The sequence below is a fragment of the Aedes aegypti genome, chromosome 2 (assembly GCF_002204515.2).
Source record: "Aedes aegypti strain LVP_AGWG chromosome 2, AaegL5.0 Primary Assembly, whole genome shotgun sequence".
NCBI lineage: Eukaryota > Metazoa > Arthropoda > Insecta > Diptera > Culicidae > Aedes > Aedes aegypti.
This window is the reverse complement of record NC_035108.1, coordinates 30,238,931-30,259,205: the sequence shown is the minus strand read 5'-3', so window position 1 is coordinate 30,259,205 and position 20,275 is coordinate 30,238,931. Positions and strand designations below refer to the sequence as shown.

Sequence of the window (20,275 nt, the reverse complement as noted above, 5' to 3'; positions counted from 1 at the left end):
ATAAGTGTCTGCAAATCTCTGGACCGAATTTTTCAAAATTCTCAGCCTAACAGAAAACAAACCATTTCTCAATTTCTCGCTTTTCATCACGATACCCTTTTCCTTCAAAGATTCGTTGATAAAGCACAAATATATTCCAAACTCTCTTCGCTGCCACCCAGCTGCCCTTATCTCAACGGACGGCTCCAAACCAAAACCACCTAAACCCAGACTAGACGAAAAACTAATAAATTTATACGAGCTTATGAACCGTTCCCACGAGGAAGGCAGGGCCCGAGTCTGAGAGAGCCAGGCCAGGCCCTAACTGAACCAAGCCCAAACTAATATATTCCCTCATATTACATCATAACCAGATCAGATCGGTCGGTCGAGAGGGGGTTCCATCTTTTCCTCTGACTCAGCCTTCGGAGACTGAGGCTTTGACCGGGTTGTTGCTCGTTCACATTGAAATGAGGATCCTCTTGAGAAAACGGCGGGAGGTGTGATTCGTTGGGAGATGGAAAAATGTTTATTGCATTTCTGTCGTTTTTTTCCCGAGCATACACACATAAAACTTCTTCCACCCAAACCGAAATGGGAAGACTTGGGATGGGAAGGACGATAGTGTGGCTTGAAATTCAGTTTTTGGTATTTTCTCAATCTGGTTGTCGTCGGTGTTGGGGCTTTGGTGCAAACAGGGGCGTCGGAAGAGATTTTCATTGGGAAATATAGTATTGCATAGAATGATTTCAGTTGAAAATATGAAAGTTCGTTCCGAAACGGTTCTTGCACCCACTTTAGCCACGAAAAATCCGTCACCACGCCTTCTTCTTCTTCTTTCTGGCGTTACGTCCCCACTGGGACAGAGCCTGCTTCTCAGCTTAGTGTTCTTATGAGCACTTCCACAGTTATTAACTGAGAGCTTACTATGCCAATGACCATTTTTGCATGCGTATATCGTGTGGCAGGTACGATGATACTTTATGCCCTGGGAAGTCGAGAAAATTTCCAACCCGAAAAGATCCTCGACCGGTGGGATTCGAACCCACGACCCTCAGCTTGGTCTTGCTGAATAGCTGCGCGTTTACCGCTACGGCTATCTGGGCCCGTCACCACGCCTATGGAACTCAATTCAAGTAGCAGCAAGAGTATGATTGGAAATCATGGGCGTAGCAAGGAGGAACGCTTGGATTACCTTCTGTAAAACTATCTTGAGATATTACTGACGACTCTTTGAAGAAATTCGAGGTACTCGTAGGATAATTTCTGGAATAAACCCTGAAAAAAACTTTTAGAAGAGTCGGACGAAAAACTCAATTGGAAAATTAACAGGAACTCTAGAAAAAACGGCCCCTCCTGGCTTCGCCAATGCTGTGGCTGCTTTTGCTGTGGTATCATCCGGCTTGGGTCAGCACAATTTTCATTAATGTCATACACAGAGTCTCGTCTGCTCCGTTCTTCGATAGCTGTAGCTCCCTGACTTGGGGTTGACCTCGATTCGTTCTCAGCTCCAACCAGGCGAGGAGAATCGTTATCTGTTGTTTTTCATTGCCACAGCGCTCTGTGAAGTTTCGGTTATAGTCAGCAAAGTAATGTGAACTGAGATTTGGTCCTCATGAGAATCAAACGAACCAAAAAAAACAAGGAGAGTGCTCCTATCATAACCAGCAATGACTCGTACCGAAGCTGCAAAATAATCCCTTTTCCACCGCGATCGACCGTTATAAAAATCAAAGTGCCAAAACAGCTGGGGACAGTTTTGCCCGTGACAAATGGCGTTCGGGCGCCACACCGGATAATCTGCAATTTTGATGGAATTTCGTCATCTCTATCTTTGGCGGTCCCCAGTGGGTCCACTACATAAGGACAGTACCGAAATTATATTTGAAACATATATCCATTTAGTATTATACAGGCGTTTCTGCAGTGATCGATTTCTATTCGCTTATTTTATCTTTAAAGAGCCATAGTTTTTAAAAGCTGCCCATAGCTGTCCTGTACGAAAAAAAGTGGTCGGCGTTAAGTCAGAGTAGACCAAGTAACATTTTGCATATTTTGAGAAAAATTGGTTTAAAGTCTAACGCTCTGTAATTTTTTAACTCGTTTAAATTTTGGTTCAATATTTCTACACATCTTTGTGTTATTTCCAAATAATATAATGTGAAGTGATAATCATGAAAAATCATAATCCAAATTTCTGATAGAACGATTTTTTGATGGACTATGTGTATTTGGTCCACTCTGACTGAACTAAAGAACACCGTTCAGTGAGTTGGTTCACACTGACTGAACAATTTCTAGGAAAATAACAATCATTTAATGCTTACATGGTCAAACTGGGTACATATCTCTAAGATAAACAAATTATCAAGACCCTTCGATACCAGTATCGTAAATTCTTCCATAATCCATATCGTCAATACCGAAATCAGTGGCATTACGATAGCTTGAAAATTAAGGTTTTGCAGGGTCAAGGCATTGAAGACCAGAAATATTCAAATATGCGTTCAATCAGAGTGAACCAAGTGAAAATCTTGATTACCGACCAAAATATACTGGTCCAATAAGCGGGTTCTAGGACATTCCATACATACACCATAGAACTACCATGAACTTCAATTGGACTCTGAAATAGACCCAAAAAATGCAATAATCTATCAGTTTATTGCTTTTCAACACTTGGTCCGCTCTGTCTGCACAGAAATTGTTGCAATTTCTGACCACCCATCCAAATATGGTAAATGGTCAAGTATCAAAATCAAATGCATAGAATTAAGTAATATTTATAAATTTCTATTGATGGATAAGTAGAAGAATCATTGGTCCCCTCTGACTTAACGCCGACCAAGTAGGCATTGAGAAAATAACGCTCCAAGTTTAAAGTTTGCTCTCTCATATTAATGTTCATAATGTTCTAGTACATTTCCGCATATTATGTTCATTGAGCACTACCGCACATATTATTAAATTTGCCGCTATTAATAGGCAGCATATCTCAGCTTGCCTGCTTATGAGCACTTCCAGAATTATTAACATAAAGCTTTCTTTGCCAATTGATCAATTTTGCATCCGTATATCTTATGGCAGATACGGAGGAAGTCTATTCCCTTGATAGCCGAATTTCCTTTGCGAAAAGATCCTCGACCAGTGAGATTCGAACCTACGATCCTCAGCTTGGTCTTGTTGAATTGTTGCACGTTTACCGCTACGGCTCTCTGGGCCCACTAATGGTACATTTGCCCTTATTGCGAAAATTTGCCAGATTATCCAAGAAAAAAATATCATTTTGAAGATCAAACGCTTCAATGTTTCCAACTCATTCCCGATACAGTCCTTAAAACCGAGGAACAAGAACCGATAGGGATTGGAAATTTGAATTTCGGCGAATTTGGCAAAAGGCACTCCCGTCTACTCCGGGTGGGATGAATGATGACGAAGATGAGTGGAATTTTTCGAATGCCTCCCCTGGTGTGGTTGGGGATGATGAAAAAATGAAAACCAGTCGGTGCAAAACCCATAGCGAGATATGAATTCACGATTAGCTTCGTGTGGATCCTGTGGTTTCTGTGGAATGCTCTTAAGGGACGAATTTTTGATCGCACTTCCTTCTGTCGACACATATGAGCTGACTTTGATTTACATATTGAGGACTTGATATTACATGTTGGTGGCATTGAAAAGAGCTGAAGTCATTTAAAAAAATAAATTTTAAACTTATTGATTCTGAACATGCTTCACATGCGGATTCACTACATATTCAAGGGATGCAGGTCTGATTCACTTTATGTTCAAATGATGCAGCTCTGAATTACTTCATGTATACCTGATTCATGCATGAATTACTTGATTTTTAGTGGTTCAGGTCTGATTCACCTCGAATTTAGATCATTCAATTTCAGTTCACTGTATTTTCCACTCCACTCCATGGTCAAGCAGTTAAGGATTAATTCACATCATTTTCAAGAGATTCAGGATTGGTCTACTTAATTTTTAGTAAATCATATCAGATTCATCAAATGATTAGGCGTATCAGATCTTACTCATATCATATACATGTGTTTCAGTTCCGATCCACTTAATTTCAAGACATATTCAAGATTCGACTTTAATTATCTCTTATTTCTAATCGATCTTATCTGGCTCTAAGAGTATTACTAGCTTTAATGCTTATTTTTGATCGCTAGCATTGGCTTTCTTAATATAGTTTATCTTTAGATTACTTCAACAAATCTTTCAGCAAATCTCTTAGTAATTTTTGAAGGATTATTTGGAAAATTCTCAACAAAAGTTATCCAGGACTTTCTGCAAAAAAAAGAGTCTTCCAGGTTACTTTCAGGAGTCCTCCTCACATTCCATAAGATTTTCATAAACAATTAAACAGAAGTCAATTTGGGAAATGTTCTAAGTGACAGGAAGGCATTTTTTCAGAGTGTTTTTTTTTTCGTTATTGAGTGTTTGTTTAGATTTATCTAATAATCAAAATAAATATTGCTTGCCGCATTTCTAAAAAATCTCTCTCGAAATCAATGTTCTTAAATTTCCTTATAAATGCCTACCTGAGAAAATTTTAAAAACATCAAACACTTCTTTTTTTTAGCAAAATACCAACTTTTTTCATAAACTCTCTCGCAAAAAAACTCAAATAAAATCCAAGCAATTTATTCGGCGATTTCTTTGGAGAATTTTGTTTTCCCTGGGATGTCGTCCAAGGATTCTTTCTTTATCTTCCAAGCAAATAGTTTTTAGGTTTTAAAACTAGTCCATATATTTTTCCGAATGTTAATTCAGGGATTCTTCCATAAATAATATCTAGAAACCTATCTACTCTCCATATTTCGTTCAATAACTACTCCAGGAACGGCTTAATATTTTTTTGGGATTCCTTCACAAATTTCTCGGCGAATCACTCCATATCAATATTCTACTTATATCAGACTTAGAGTTTTGGAAGAAGTTTAAAAACATGTTTTTCAATTTCAGCTTAAGTAAATTGAACTCGGAAAATTACTAAATTCTGGTCATAATTCCTGGCTAAGTTTCGCAAAGACAAAATTAGTTGTGTTTTGAAGGATTTACTTCAAACATTCTTGTTTTGGTTTCATCTTTAATAACGAATGGATTTTTTACTAAAGACAAATGTTCTGCAAGAGCTCAGAAGTTTCACAGGACTATGTCGAACAAAATAATGTAGAAACCAATTTCTTTCTACTTGCAGGAACTCCATCTCCATCCACACGCTTTATTGATAGACGAGTTGAGGTGACCAAGATTCAACAGATACTCAGGCCAGGTAAGATGCTGCATGCAATTTTATACCAAATTGTACACTCACTATTCATGTGCTAAGTTGTCTGCACGTATTATATATATTATATATAGTTGTGCGCGATTCTCAAAACAGTGCTGTCAAGTGTTACTTTTCAATACCCAAAACAGTGCTGAAAAGTAGCACTTTTCAGTTCTGTTTGTTTTGTTAGGAAAAGTAGGCCGTTATGTTGCTCATTTAATTGATGAAAAGTAGCCTAATGAGCAACGGAATAGCAAAAAGTAATTATTCATAATCTTTTCTCTAGAGGTGAATGAGTACAGGATCATTGAAGCGTCTCTAATGAATTACAAAAAAAATCTGAAGATGCTCCATCTGTCAGAAATCCTCTAGGAATTGCACAAGAGTTCAATTCCAGCATTATTGACAGAATTAAAAAAAAACTATTTTTAAACAACTACCGAAAAGCTAAACATTACATATAATTTGCAATTGGATTAGATGGACAAATTGATGTGAAGATTTGCGAAAAAGTTACACGTCTTCTCAGTGAGAATCGAACTCACGACTGAACCTGAATTCGATTTCAGCTCAATAATCACGTGGTCCGTTTTCGCAAAGTGCACCTCTTTCGGAAGAATTAGATGCCCATCCAAACACAACGCTTTCTATATATATATCCAATGCCTAGCCCGAGAGCGCATTGTTTTTTAAGTATAGGAATAGCACACTACACTAGCCAGCAACTGCGCTGGCTGAGGTTTCTATTGTGTGGGCTTCCAATGGGTCGCGACGTTCTCAAACGACCGGTTACGGAACATGAGTCCGTTGCTCGATAAATACTTGTTTTTAATTATGAATCGTGGTTTACGGCCAACCAGCCGAGTGGAAGTTTAACAACTACCGAAAAGCTAAACAATACATATAATTTTAATTTCACATCAATTTGTCCATCTAATCCAATTGCAAATTATATGTAATGTTTAGCTTTTCGGTAGTTGTTAAACTTCCACTCAGCTGGTTGACCGTAAACCACGATGCATAATTAAAACTAAGTACTATTTTTAAAGTAATATTTTGAGGAAGATCCTTACAAATTCCTTTATGAATTTCTCAATAAATCCCTTCCTAGTTGGTTTACTAAATGTTTCTCCATAGGTTCCTTTACCCTGTGCCTAATTGAGAAGCAAAGGTATACCTGAAGTTTTACAAAAAAAAAATCATCTAAACATTGAAAATGTAAAAGTTAAAATACATTTCGTAGATATTTACTTCATAACCCAGGGATTTCAATAACAATTTACATGAAAAAACAGGAGAATTTGTGACGCAATTTGTGATGTGTTTTGAAAATGTTTCTGAAAGATATTTGATGAACTTCGCGAAAAAATTTGTAATTTATTTATTTTTTGGGAAACTTTTTGAAAGAAATTGACAAAATTAATGAATTTTTGTTGGATTTGCAAAGTTTGAACTTATGAAAGGTAAAATAAAAGCAAGTAAAAGGTGAAATCAATTTGTGGCTAATAACTACACAGCAAAAAAAAATCTTAAATTTACGTGACACGTAAACTTTTATGATAATCATGTAAAACGAGTTATAACTGAATATTCAACGATACATAATGTAAACTGTCTCATTGCATCCAAAAATGCTTGCAATCTTGATTGAAACTGAAACATTTCATGATTTTTATCCAACATTCGCCAATATTGCATGCTTTCTTGCATCTGGAAAGTGAAATTGCAAACAAGTTTTCTCGGTTGACATGCTACGCTGAATATTCTGTCATATGTAATGCACATGGATGAATCCACGGCTTGCGCACTTAAAATAAATCGCAGTATCTTGTGAAATAAATCACCGAAATTGAACTGTAAACAACAAAATTACAGATTTTCCTGTGAAATCCACTATTTTACCGACAAAATCCGTGAAATCAACTATTTTACCGGAGAAAATCCGTAAAATATATTATTTTACCGGAAAAAATCCGTGAAACAAACAATTTTACTGTAACCCTGTGAAATACTAACGAACAGTTCGGTAACAGCATTATTTTCACCGAACTTCTGTGAAATCGTGTGACAGTCGCTCTGGCAGGCATGAGCTTCCTTTTGTTGCAGTTTTTGCACACCACTAACAAGCAGTGTAAGCTAGCCTAGTGGTAGCAAGCCTACTTCCTGATCGGTAGGTCGGGAGTTCGATCCCCGGTCTGAGCCATTTTCTTATTTTTCTCTATGATTTCGTTCAAAGATTTTACAGATTGTTCGGTTCGAATTTGATTTGAGATTGAGAAGGTTCGAAGCTTCAGCTGTTGAGATTACGGTGAAATTTCACCGTAATCCGTAATTTTTTTTAAGTGTGTGTCATTTGATGTGCATTATATATGATTGAACTTTCAGCGTGAAAATCATGTAAACCGAGCCGTTTTGCATGCAACGTTCTTTAAGAGAAGATGTTTCGTGATCAGTATTAAGAATTTTGCCAGCAATGTTGGATATAATAGATGTGTTTGTAGGTTTTATCATTGAATAATACACACCAAAAAATCTTAGATTTACACGTAACGTAATATTAGCCTCAATCATGCAAAGCCATTTCTCATGTATTCTTCAATGATAAAACCTATAAACACATCTATTATATACAACGTTGTTACCAAAATCCTTAGTATTGAACGCTAAACGTCTTCTCTCGAAGAATGTTGCACGCAAAACGGCTTGGTTTACATGATTTTCACGCTGAAAATTCAATCATAAATAATGCACATCAAATGACAAGCCGTCGATCCATCCATGTGCATTATTTTTGACAGAATATTCATCGTAGAATCATGTAAACCGAGAATTCTTGTTTGCAATTTCACTTTCAAGATGCAAGAGAGCATGCAACATTGGCGAATGTTGGATGGAAGATCATGAAATGTTTCAGTTTCACTCAAGTTTGCAAGCATTATCGAATGCAATGAGACAGTTTACATTAATTATCGTTGAATGTTCAGTTGCAACTCGTTTTGCATGATTATCATAAAGAATTACGTGCCATGTAAATTTGAGAATTTTTTGCTGTGTACATGAGAAATGGCTTTGCATGATTGAAGCTAAAATTACGTTGCGTGTAAATCTAGGATTTTGTTTTGGTGTGTAGACATAGAAGAAATGGTTGGACAACAAGAAGGAACTCACGTTGAAAGTATGAACGAATCTCACAATATTATTTACCAAATTTCTGAGAGATTTGTAACAAACGGTATGAAGCCACTCTTCAATATCCCTTGAGGAATATGTTGGTAAAATGTAGTTGAGAGTTTAATGTTTAATGCATAAACATTCGAAATCATTAAAAAAAATAAAGCGAAATAATAATTTTATAGACTCATATTTAGTTGTAGAGAAAAAAATGATTGATTTTGTTGGACTTTTCTTAAAAGCTTAGCCAGCTGAAATTTCTTAAAAAGATCTGTTATAACTAAGGCCTTATTTTTCGCAAAAGAATTCAGCTCTATCTGTTAAGTCTAAGAAGTTCCTTCGGTAATTATGACTATTTTTTATGAGTAGTAGTTAATGTATAAATTTATGGAATTCTCATTAGGGCAATCATTATCACCGGACATTTCGAGCAGGGCAGCCTCCAAAAACAGCCGGACGGTTAATCTTTCGATAGTCGCGCGATGGTGTGTACGACAAGCGATGTTTTTCCACTGTTGTAGTCCAAAATAAAAAAACGTAACTACTGAAGAAAGCATGTCAATTGATTCAGAAGATTTTTGTTCACGTTAGAATCATGTTAATTATCATCCAAAATTGCATGGCCCCTCCTGGTCCCCCTGTTCTTTCACCAGCGGCACCAAACATTTTTTTTTATTAAAATGTTTGCTTCCGCATATTCATGACTTACTGAAAACCTTTGCCGAAGACTCAAACTTTCTATCCCATGTGGTTCACAAGATAGAACTTACTTAAAATATTAAACTTAACATGCTTACTAGCGTACCCTATCGGAAAATTTTCAACCAAACTGTTTGTCTTCTGGGTGCCCTTGACTTTCTGAACAACTTTTACGAAGGCTCGACTTTCTGTCTAATGTGGATCACAAGATAGAAATAGTTTAGAATGCACAATTTTCTATACTCACTAGCGCTACCAAAACTTCCGGATGTCCTTGATCCGCTGAACAATTTTACTGAAGATCACTTCTTTGCTAATAATAAAAATCTCGAGATATTAGTGAGTCCGTAATTATGATGGGGAGGGTTCATGTGTTCTGTTTTATGTTCATTATGTCAAACTTACGTATGCGAAATATGCTGATGCGAAAAGTCTTTATGAGAAATGTCCCACTTCCTCAATATAATAAAAAGCTTACTTATCATTTACATAATTTACAATTACATACATACAGCCATTCCATGAAAAATCGATCTAGTGAGTCACCGAATTCCGTGAAAATTTGCTATTTTGTTCCTTATTCGAAATAAGGATACACGTGTTTAAGGATTTTTTGATTAGGGTGACCATTTACAAAATTGGGTGACCAGAAAAATCGCGACTTCGCGAAATTTTTATTTGTTTTTTAATTATAACTTTTGAACCGCTAGACCAATTTCTAATTTTCTTGGATGAAATGAAAGCTAGAGATTTTGACTTTTCAAGAAAAGTATAAAATTACACAAAAATTGTTTTTTTTTTCACATGATAAAAATCAAAGCTTTCCGTTGCATTAAGTTTTGAAGGCTTAAATGGGCTACTGCTGTTCTTGAAAGTTCAGAAAATTTTACGTTTACTGCCAAATTTTCAGCAATGTATGTTTTTTAGCTTTTGAGATATATTTTTCTGAAAATAAAAAATCAGTCATTTTTTATCAGCTAAAGCTTACAATTTTAACTTTTCAGAAAAAACAGAAATATGTACAAAATATAAAACTCCAAAATTGAAAAACATTCTGTTTTTTTCATGAAAATATATAAAAATTTCCTTAAAAACAGTTTTTTCAGAATTTAATTTTTTTTTCTAAAAAGATGAAATCTCAAGCTTTCATTTCATCAAAAAAGATTTGAAATCGGTTGAACTGTTCAAATGCTATGATTTTAAAAAAAATAGTTCATTGATGATTGTCAGCTTAGAGTTCACGACATACTCTTTGTATATGTGTATGCTTCAATATAAATGCTTTGTATTTCATATACTTTTTGTTACATGTTTGTTCAGCCAAATTCATTGTCTTCAGAAAGTATAAAACCACCATTGTAGATAGGCACCTGGGGGCCTTTCTTAGCCGAATGGTTAGAGTCCGCGGCTACAAAGCAGAGCCATGCTGAAAGTGTCTGGGTTTGAATCCCGGTCGGTCCAGGATTCAGTCTTCCCATGAACATTACCGATGTTCAACTAGGGTTCGCATCTTTCTATTCGTGTTTAACAGCAAACGCACGACGGTAAAAAAAACTCGCGTTGCACATTGAAATCGGTACACTTGAACTTCGGTTGAACCGAGATTTGAAACATCGGTTTAAACCATGGTACCGTAAAACGGGGTATCTTTGATAATGCGGGTAACTTTGATAGTGCGTAACCCACCACATACTAAACGAAATATCATAATTTCTGTTAATCAGATAAGCAAAACGAATGCAAAACTAAAGAATATTAGTATGACACTTCATGTAACAGCAGTTTTCACTTGAATCAAGAAAATTTGAGGCTTTTTAAACGAATATAAAAAATTGACACAATTTTAGCATTTTAGAAACGCTTACTAACAATCTGTTCTACGATCACTATTTGATGTAGTTTTAAATAGTTGGCCACTTATCTTTGACAGCCTAGTTATAATAGAACTTGAAAACGGTATCAAATCTCTTAGCGAAAAGCATTTTCACAAACTGGGACCATTTTTGTAATCTAAGTGAGAAATTTCCATATAACGTTAAACGCCTAGAGGTATGCAATGCCCTACAAATGTTAAATAATTCATTCAATTTTCTTCGATTTATACTCCATTATCAAAGTTACCCCAAAACAGAGAGCCGACTTTCGATTGTATGATAAATTATATATCCTTTGAAAATAAATCTTTTGGAAATCTATCAACTGCAATCGATAGCTAGGATGCCAGTACTTGTTTTAAAAATGTAAATTATAATTCTTTGAAACAGCATGCATCAATATTCAAGTTTTCTTCGAAAAAAATATCAAAGTTACCCCGTTTTACGGTACAAAACAAACCGAAAGAAAGCAGTTCGAATGCACGCTGATAAAATAAAACTTGAACTTCCTTTTTTATCCATGGTTTGATTATCCGAAGAAACATTTGTATTTCTGCAGCTCATTACCATCATCAGCTTTAGCAGATTTCATTGCGCTTCATGCGTTTTCTCTCTTAGGAAAAGGTAAGTATCCGAAAAATATAAGTGTGTGAGTGCAATTTGACTATGGAGTATAAATTATGTTCCCGATAAGGAGGCGCAGATCAAGCTGTCAGATTCCATAGTGAAAAAATAGGACGCTATCCCTTCATCGATGAAGCAATTTAATTATTTATTTTCGTTATTCGACCAAATGACATTCAAAAACCCCTTGTACGACTTCCACTTATAGCCTTCTTCAGGGTCAGATCCACTCATTATCAAAAACAAGCAATTAGGGCGGTATTAAAAGGTACCACGTTTTTTTTTTAATATGAGATTTTCGAAACACCCCCGAAACAATGATCATAAGAAGTTTTCTGGGAAACTTCTTGACGGATATCTGATTAGTTCTCCGACAATTACGCACAAAATGATGAACGTATTGCACCCATGATTCCAATTGAGCCATGATGATAAGGTTCTCGGACATCGCGAAATGTTCGTAGAACTTGCAAAGGGGCTGCAAAACCAAGATGGTTGAGAATTATTGTCTTGAACTACATAAAACAAACAAATTTCTGGCTCGCAGTCTTATGAAAGGCTTTCGAATTTATTTTCTGGGCTCCAACGTATCGATCCCAATTTGGATCTTCTTCAGGGATAAAGAATTATTCGAATATTCCTGAAGAATATCCGAATTGGGCTTGAAACGCTAAATAAATTCATGAGCCCTTTATAAGATTGCAAGCCAGAAACTATTTTCTATAGGCATAAGCCCAGTTGAATTTTATTATTTATGATATTTAAGGATTATTAGACATGTAAAGAAATTAAGTTGCATAAAGCTTGAAGAATCAGCATCTTGAATGTTGCTAATTTGTTTTCAAAACAGTCGTTAGTTCATTAACCACGCAAATAGAAGAAATTTTACGACAAGCAGATTTTCATCCTCAAACTTGTACAATTAGCCAACCAGAATCATCTACTAACAATTGACCATCTGCTCACCAAACCAGAACATTCATGTCGCAAATTTACGTCTCAAATCCGTTCAATGTTTGCCATCGTATGATTGATTGCCATCAACTGTTCGACCATATTCTTGGAAATTTGGTAACATCATTATCCGATGACCGTTCCGGATTGGCTAGGCTGGCTCATCAAACTTCAATTCACTCTCTCTCTAACTCTCGGTCACAGCCATGTGATTGATTTGATTAAGTCCCCAAGCCACAGGCAACTCCTGTTCCTATTCTTTGGAAACTGCCAGTTGGAAAATGATATATTAACTCGAATCAGTCAGTTCCCAGAACGTACCTTGCTTAACTGAAAGTTGATTATCGCCCATTGCTGGCTTGACACGCTTCACAATCCACGTAAATTAATTTCCGGCTCTTGTTGGAAGTTGGCTTTGGGCTTCCCTGATGAACACTCTTCTAAATTGATTGCAAATTAGCTTCCTCGTCTGCTTCGAAGTTTCACGATCATCGAGTGGGCAGTGAATTTAACGATTATTGTAACGATTCTACTTCTAAAACGGAGACAATCTAATCGAATTGGGAACTTCTACGATATCAACGGTACGCTACTACTGGCTAGAGATCTCAAATACGACACGATAAACTATTTTATGCTTCGATTAACACTGAACGCGCGGCGGTAGCTACCTTCAATGAACACTATTTTAAACTTTTCAACTTCTAAATTTTACGATAAAGAACACGTTTTCCTTTCAATGGATTCGAGCTGCCTTCGTCAATATTTTTTACTGCTGCAAACATCCTTCGTCGAAACGTTGGTGACAGACCTAAAAGAGGAAGCAGAGAAAACATCATTAGCGTTCGAGAGGAAGGATCCGTCATCGGAAAATGGGCCCCATCGCCGACGCGTTACAACAACGGGTAATAAATTGTGAGAATCCAGACGTTTATCTTACTTTTGTTGTGCCTTAGATGCCCTGTTTGCCGCAAAGATAAAATGCGTAAGTACTTCTTGCCGTTAGAAACGTGGCGGGAGGTTTTTGCCATTACGCTGATTATGTTGAGATAAATGCTTTGAAAGCTTCGAAATATAATTTGGGTCTTGAATTTGATATTGTTGAATGGAATACTGAACGTGGCTAGAAAGTTACATGACAATCTAGTGATTGAATTTGTGAAGTGATGTTTCCGTTTAGTTCAATGGTTCTAGTCCTTCTTGTGGGCTCCATGGCCGTGCAGTTAGTGTTACCAAGCATTTAGCCGCATCGAGTCAAGGTGTGTGGGTTCGATTCCCGTTTCAGTCCGGAATACTTTCGTCAGAAACGTATTTCGGTTGTGTCACTGGGCATTGCATGCTAGTCCGTTGTCTAGTGTGGTGCTTCCTTCAAAGGGCAAATCGTGGAAGTATTAACGTATCGGTGTCTTTTTAATGATAGCGTAGATGCAGAGTTAGGTGGTACAAAAGTTCGCCCTTAGTGAGAATATCAATATTTCTAGAAAAAAAAAAACATAATGGTTGAGAAGAAATGAATACCACACAGTGTAACATCAACATATTAGCGACAACTTTGTTGAATGAACTTTTTTCAAAATATTTATGCATCTATAGTTATAACAGTTTCAAAAATGGATTGTCTTAAATGATTTTTTCTCACCGGTTGGGCAAAAGCTCGAAAGTAGTATAGGGCAAAAGCTCGCTGACAAAAATACACAAGTGTTTACCGGTCGTAAACTAAGGTTTGCAATTATACATAAATCAATTTTAATCAAAAATTCTCCAAAACAGAGTTAATTGTAATATACACAAAAGCGGTGAGTTTTTTTTTTTCTTTGCAAAGCTTAGTAAAAACGTGAAATTTCAGTAACTGTAATCAGGCGATCCGGTGAATTCCGCTAAATTTCAAAACAATCTGTGCATGCAGAGCAAATTTCAAAGCCCAAGCAAGACGGTTCGTTTTCGGGACGCCGAAAAGTTTCGCGGCTCGCGTTATGCGAGTGTGACAAGATATTCATCGAGGATTTATCATCAACTGGTGAGCTCGTTTCATGCTGCCGATAATACATTTTTTTCATGACAGCATTACTTATATGTAATTTTCAAACAAATTATGTATAGTTCATCACTACAAGTGTCGGTATTATGCCTATTTTATATAATTTAAATTTACCGTCATCCGGGGTAACATTGATCTTTTTTTTTTTTTGAGTTTTTCTTAAATTTTTCATTTCACAAAACAAATGTTACAAGTTTTATATTTTTATAACAAGTACTGGCACCCACCGCTCCTAGCTATATACTTTATTTTGTTTTTCGAAAGATTTAATTGTGTTCAAATAAATGTTTTAAGTGATTTTTTGATTGAGCTGATATGGAGTAACATTGATCACCCAAGTAAACAACGTTTGATAATATTGGAAATGTAATTACTAATTACAAAACTAAAAGCACCTTGAACCGCAGAATACGCCTAAAAGTAGGCAATTTCCTAAGGAAATTCTACATTCTTAATAGTAATTAGTTAATGTGGCCAAATTGAATAAACTTATAAAAGATTTGACAACGGAATCGTTTTCGGCGAAGCCATATTTAGTAACAATCGCATTTTTTTCGATCACATCGTCTGCAGAACTCATGTGAGACATGAACTTTCGGTAGTGTTAGTGAAAATGATAGAAATCATTGTTTCAAAAAGTTGACAAATTTACGCATGAACTTAACACAATTTTGGCAAAAACCTTAATTTTCATTAGCTTATAAATAGAAGAAAGAGAACTGAACTTATAACGAGATGAGTCATTCCGATCAAAGTTACTCCGCTGATCAATGTTACCCCAGATTACGGTACATATATTTCTCTCGATTCGCTTTTACTAAATACATCTTTGGATGGTTCGATATTATAGATGTTAATGTATTTTTTAAATCTTCTACCAAAAACTCTTCATCTCAAAACAAAAATGCAGAAAAAGTTTTAAGTAGAAAACTCCTTATCCATGGATCGCATCACCGACCAAAGGTGACTTCTAGGCATTTTCCGCTCTCACTAATTACCACCCTTCTCATGGTGATTGTGAAGATGCAGAGGTATTCTCGGTCTCTAGAAGCAACAATCTACCTGACTGTAAGGACCTGGAAGGCGCCAGTGATCTATAATATGAAACCTGCTAAAATTTGCACTTCAAGAACTAGTGGAAAGCTCCAACCTTTATTCATTTGGATCGAAGTGCATTTTTTACCAGTTCCGATCAATCACGGAGTATCAACAAGTATTGACACGTACAGTCAGTCTAGCACTCGGGTTACTGGCATTCGGGAAAATAGGTTTCGGCATTTTTGGAATCCATCTGAAGTAATGTCGCAATAACCACAATTTTCACGAATTATGTAGATTGCAGAGATTTATACTGGTTTTATTTGTTTTCATTTACTCATATCGCTGCACATCAGCGATATTTTTAAATTTAAATTTTCATCACGGAATATATTCATTCCTTGTCTAATACAGTGAAAAATAATCTTAAAAAATTCTTCCAAAGAACTCATGAGGAATATTCCTTGTGATTCTTCCACGAACTTTTCAGGTATTGAACCATGTGCTTTCATGAGGTTCCTCTGAAAATTCCCATGGTTCTTCATGAAACATTTCCGTACTTTTTAAGTATTTTATACAAGAACTTCTGTACAAGTGCTACTGAGTTACTCCTGTTCTTATTCCATCGATTTTTTCTGAAATTTCTTTAGGCTTTCTGATCTTACCAGAAAATTTCTCAAATAGTCTCTAACAAATTTCTTTTAAAATTCTCTAAAAGAATTTCGCCAGAGAATGTTTTAGAAATTCTTTTGAATATTTCTCCGGGAAGCTCCTCTACGTTTTTATGACATTGATTCAAAACATCATACAGTTGTTCATTAATAATTTGCTCAGGATTTTCTGAAATTCTTAGGAAGCTCAATCAATTGTTATCAAGATCATCAAGCAATGATTATCAAGGGAATTCACCCACAGGTTCTCGAGCATCGTATTTGAAATTCTTCCTAAAATTTCTCTCCAGATTTCTTCAACAAATCTTTCAGGAACTCTCAGAAATTCTTCGAAGATTGCTTGAAAAATACGTAGTAAACATTATTCAGGACATCCTGCAAGAAACATTAAATTATTCTTCCAGTTCTAAGGATTCCTTCCAATATTCCAAAAGATGTTTATTAGAAATTTAACAGGATTCAATTGGGAAAGTATTATTAGCGATTTGTCACAGGAGTTCTCCGCAGATCTATCTGCATTTTCTACAGAAAATCTCTCTCTCTCTCTTTTATAGAAAAAAATATATTAAAGTAGCTTCCCGCATTTCTTCAAAATTCTCTCAAATATAGTGATTCAAAATACTTAAAAAAAACATATAAAGCTTTCAGCGAAATACGTTTAACAAAAACTCTTCCGCGTAAATACTCAAAAATTTCCCGAATGAGTTATTCAGGGATTTCTTTATATATTTATATTGCTTTTCTCTTGAAATGTCGTCCTAGGATTCCTCAAAAAAAAATCATCAGGGGTTCATTCAAGTGTTTACCAGAGATTTGTTCTTTGAACAGCTCGCGATTCTCCTGTGGATTTTTTAAACAGATTTACTAAAATATTTTGCAACTTAGTTCTGAAATTCTGAATAAAAATCTTCAGAAATTCCATCAGGTATTCCTTCAGGCTTTAGAAATCACTCCATATTTTTTCCGAATGTTAATCCCGGAATTCTTCAAATAACATCTACAAATCTAGCAACTCTCCACTTTTGGCTCTACAATTACTCCCGGAATACCTCAATAGTTTAAGTAACTCATTACGCGTGGTAAAGATGGATAGATAATGGGTGAAATTAAGAAAAAAAAAATCCACGTTCTCTGCTGGGATTTGAACCGAGGACGCTTGTACGCTAGACGAGCGCTTTACCAACTAAGCTACCGAGCCACTTGGTGACCCAGTAACTCAGTTGGTTACAAGAATTCAAATCCCCACAGACCACGCAGACCTCTATCATAACCCACATCCATCCATCTTTACTACACACGCGCGCAGAGCGAGTGTAATATATTTAGTATTGAAACGGTTTGCCTATCATACCTACATCGCTTCCACAACAACTGTATTGTGGAAAAGAAAAGATGCGGGAAGGCTATCAACGTGTCGTTCTCACTCAAGTGACGACATGACTACTACAGAGAGGCAGTTATACTCTAAAGCGCTCGTCTAGCATACAAGAGTCCTGGGTTCAAATCCTAGCCGAGCACGTGGATTTTTTTTCATAATTTCACCCATAATTTATCCATCTTTTGTTTGTTTCAAAGATTTCTTTACAAATTACTCTTCATATCATCTATCATATCAAATTTATATCAGATTTCTAGAGTGACAAAACATTTTTGAAGAACTTCATTACAAATATGTTGGATCATTTCGGTTCAAAAGTTTAATAAATTCTTGCAAAAAAAAAAAAAAAAATAAAAATTCTCGGTAGAGGTTCTGAAACTTTTTGAAAAAAATTCTGGCAACATATCGTACTACAATTTTTAATAAAATATGTAGGATTGGCTACAAAAAATCTCGTTATATTTTATGCGTTTTTTTATATTGAAAAATAATTGACGCTAAACGGGTGATTTTTTACAGGAGGTTTTTGTATCTAACATCTCAAACACAGTTTTGCATGAACTCCAAAGGTTTATAGCGAAAAGATTGATGGCATTTTTTCCCTTTTTGGGAATGAATATATTAAATAACTTTGGATTAACTTGAATTAATTTAGTTTAACGCGAAAATATTGACGTTATTTTTAAGAACACTAGCAAAGATGTCGAATGGTATGATTCGTTATGTAACATTTAATTGAATTTGAATCTTGGAGGACTTTGAAAACTTATTAAGCAATTCCTAATGGACTTTCATAAATCGGAAACCATACGTATGAGAATTCTGAAAATTTTCAAAACTCCTAGCCTACTAATTCCACCCTGGAATTGCACAAGAATTTAATCTCAGAATAGGGATTCTGGCATTAATTGATAAAATCATTTATAAAAATTGTTTTAAGGAAGATCCTTACACATGCAATTATTGAATATCCTAAAAAATTTCTAATATTTTACTTAATAATAATTTAACTTAATGCTAATTTTGGAACCCAAAGTATTGAATAAATTTTCTCTGAAGATTCGAAGGCAAGAGACATTTCAAAAAACGCTTTTCGTAGATAATTCCTTGCATAAGTCAGGGATTTGAAGCAGAATTTGATAAAAGGAAAACAAATCAGAATAATTCCCAACACAATAAGGATTAACTAATTAAATAAAACTATTCAAAAAAAACTACAAGTAGAAATATCAGCAAAATATTTCAGTATAAGATTTGACATAATCAATGATTTTTTGAAGCAATTGCGGGGGAAAACTTTGAAATTTTGAAAGGATGAATATTTTATAGTTGAATCATAGTTGACATAGAAAAAATGGTTATCATCCAGGAGGAATTTACGTAAAAAGGGCGAAGAAATCTAGCAATACTATATGGATAATTTTCATGAGATTTGGAGTAAAAGTTCCAAAGATACTTTTTTTTTGTCTAAAAACCGATCAAATGTAGTTTAGAGTTTGAGCAATAAATTCATTCAGCAATCAAAGAATGAATCGGTTTCTGGAATAAAAAAAAAACTATATTCGATTTTGTTGAGCTTATTCACATTAGGTAAATTTTCTGGCATCAATCTGAAGTAAACTTTGCTATATTGAAATTCCTTTAAAACAACTTTTATGAACTAAGCTCAACTTTTCACCAAACTTTAAACTTAACTTATTTAAGAGATGCCTTTAGTTTAACACTACTTTTCGGCCCCTTCTGATCCGACGCCAATGTATTCTTGATAGCAATGTTTGTGTAGAATGACACAATATTGAAGCATGCAAGCATTTTTGAAAGATTCTACCCCATAAGCCCGAACACCCTTACCATAAATGACATTTACGCGATTGCCATGAGCCAAAATTTAATTTCCCCGAATGCACCATTTCTCCGAACATCATAAGACCGAGAAAACGTAATACCTTGCATTTGTTTATTTTTGGAAATGCAATTTGGTGACATGGCATTCGAAGTAATGGATTTCGGGATAAGGGGGTAGAATCTCTCAAGCTGGCACTACTTTTCTCCAAATGTCATTTCCCTGAACGCTAGTTCTCCGAATGTCTCTTCCTCGAATAATCCATGTCCCAAAAAAAAACTTATTGCACTCATAAATGTGATAGCTAAATACGGTCATCAAGGTGCTGAACGACCCAGTAGACAAGATTGCACCCTTCTTTATTCAATGGGCGTTCTGACGAGTTATACTGTCTTCGAAATTATTGGCACCAAGCTTCTTGGAAAAAGAGCAACTAAATTTCGCCATCTTTTGTTTGCTTCTTGTTTTTACTAAGGACTGTTCATTTTATAATGTGGACACCTTTTTTATGCTATGTATTTTTTTTTATAAAATCGTAATCGATTTTCTGTACATCGTTCAACTAGTAAACTACAATGTAATGAATATATAAAAATTAACAAAATTCTTTTGGTTGAAAAACTAAATAGTTTTTCCAAAAACTCCAAAGAAAAACTGTTCGTCAAAGTTAAGCATTATTTTTCGAATGAAAAAAATCCTATTTTTTATGAACAACTTGT

The 20,275-nt window shown here is 35.3% G+C and overlaps 1 protein-coding gene across 1 annotated transcript in view; it reads right to left on the bottom strand.

Moving 5' to 3' along the window:
* LOC110676555 overlaps positions 1-20,275 on the bottom strand; it is a 461,002-nt gene that overhangs the window by 404,370 nt on the left and 36,357 nt on the right. The window contains exon 2 of the mRNA XM_021844894.1: positions 12,910-13,399. Within this exon, the coding sequence (XP_021700586.1) occupies positions 12,910-12,940 (31 nt within the window). The 5' untranslated portion in view covers positions 12,941-13,399. The remainder of the gene's footprint in view (positions 1-12,909; positions 13,400-20,275) is intronic.